The 1,069-nt window shown below is 37.9% G+C and overlaps 1 protein-coding gene across 1 annotated transcript; it reads right to left on the bottom strand.

The window, feature by feature from the left end:
* Nucleotides 1-307: 307 nt before the first annotated feature.
* On the bottom strand, nt 308-970 carry Tsp_15640 (glycine receptor subunit alpha-2). The gene is made up of 2 exons (XM_003370749.1): nt 778-970; nt 308-657 (listed from the first exon to the last, which is right to left on the bottom strand). The coding sequence occupies exons 1-2, from the start codon at nt 968-970 to the stop codon at nt 308-310; spliced, it is 543 nt and encodes a 180-aa protein (XP_003370797.1).
* Between the last annotated feature and the right edge of the window lie 99 nt (nt 971-1,069).

The following is a 1,069-nucleotide window of genomic DNA, read 5'->3' as shown; positions in this document are numbered from 1 at the left end:
GTTGTAGTGTCCAGTGGTATCATTAATATTATTTATCTTAAGAAAGTATTGCATTCTTCAATTAAAATGTCAGAAAGCATTACAAATTTCAATGTACAAAGGTTTGGAGCGTAATGTCGAAAGAATACTTAATTACAGTATAATTTGTCCAATTGTCACTGTTCCCACATTAAGATAATGTAGAAATAAATGGAAATAAAGAAAAACAATCTCAATGAATAAACGATAGAAATGACACGTCAGATTATTCAGTTTTGTGTTTTTTATTAAGTATTTCTGTACATCGAACTCGACAGACTGGATCTTGTTACGAGTTCATGTAATAACTCCAGTAAGCAATGTTGAAAAGGGAAAAAAGTGCCGGAAAGGCAAAACACGAAGCGCGATCAATTCTTTCCGCCATGTATACTGGTCCAAGCAGTGACCAGCACTTCTGAAAACAGTAGGTTCGCGTTGGACCGGCACCGACCGCTTGTCTCCAAGGGTGGCGCATCAGAAACCCGCTGCTTGTCGGCCTTGGACAAGATCGCTTTGTGTCGTCGGTCTGCCGACGATTTGGTAGCTCATTCGGCGATGCATTCTTCGTCAAATAGCCTATCACCGCCAATTCGAGCAGAGAACAAAAATTGAACGTCATGCATGCCAGCATCCATACATCTAGAGAAAATAATAATAATGAATAAATGGTAATTACAACAATACAATTTTTGAATAGATTTTCTTTTTTTCACAACGTACACATACAAATCAATAATATATTATTTACATTACACTTACCGATTGCTTTTACATAACTGACACGTGGTAAATTGCGCATAATGTTTCCAAACATCATGATCATCGCCAAAAGAGAATTTACACCTAGCATCGTACGAGCCGGTATTGCATACGGACCCAGTGTGAAACTAACCCAACTGATGAAGATGGTCAAATAGGTTGGAATGTACGCCTGCAGCACGTACCAAAACATATCTCCTTTGAAAAGTGAACGTCACGTACATTTCATCCCATACTCCAGCTGTGAAATCTGCAAAGCAAATATACATTTGTATGTTCAGATTGGAATTTT

Source organism: Trichinella spiralis (assembly GCF_000181795.1).
Source record: "Trichinella spiralis strain ISS 195 chromosome Unknown Scfld596, whole genome shotgun sequence".
NCBI classification, from domain to species: domain Eukaryota; kingdom Metazoa; phylum Nematoda; class Enoplea; order Trichinellida; family Trichinellidae; genus Trichinella; species Trichinella spiralis.
This window is presented reverse-complemented; position numbering and strand designations above follow the sequence as displayed.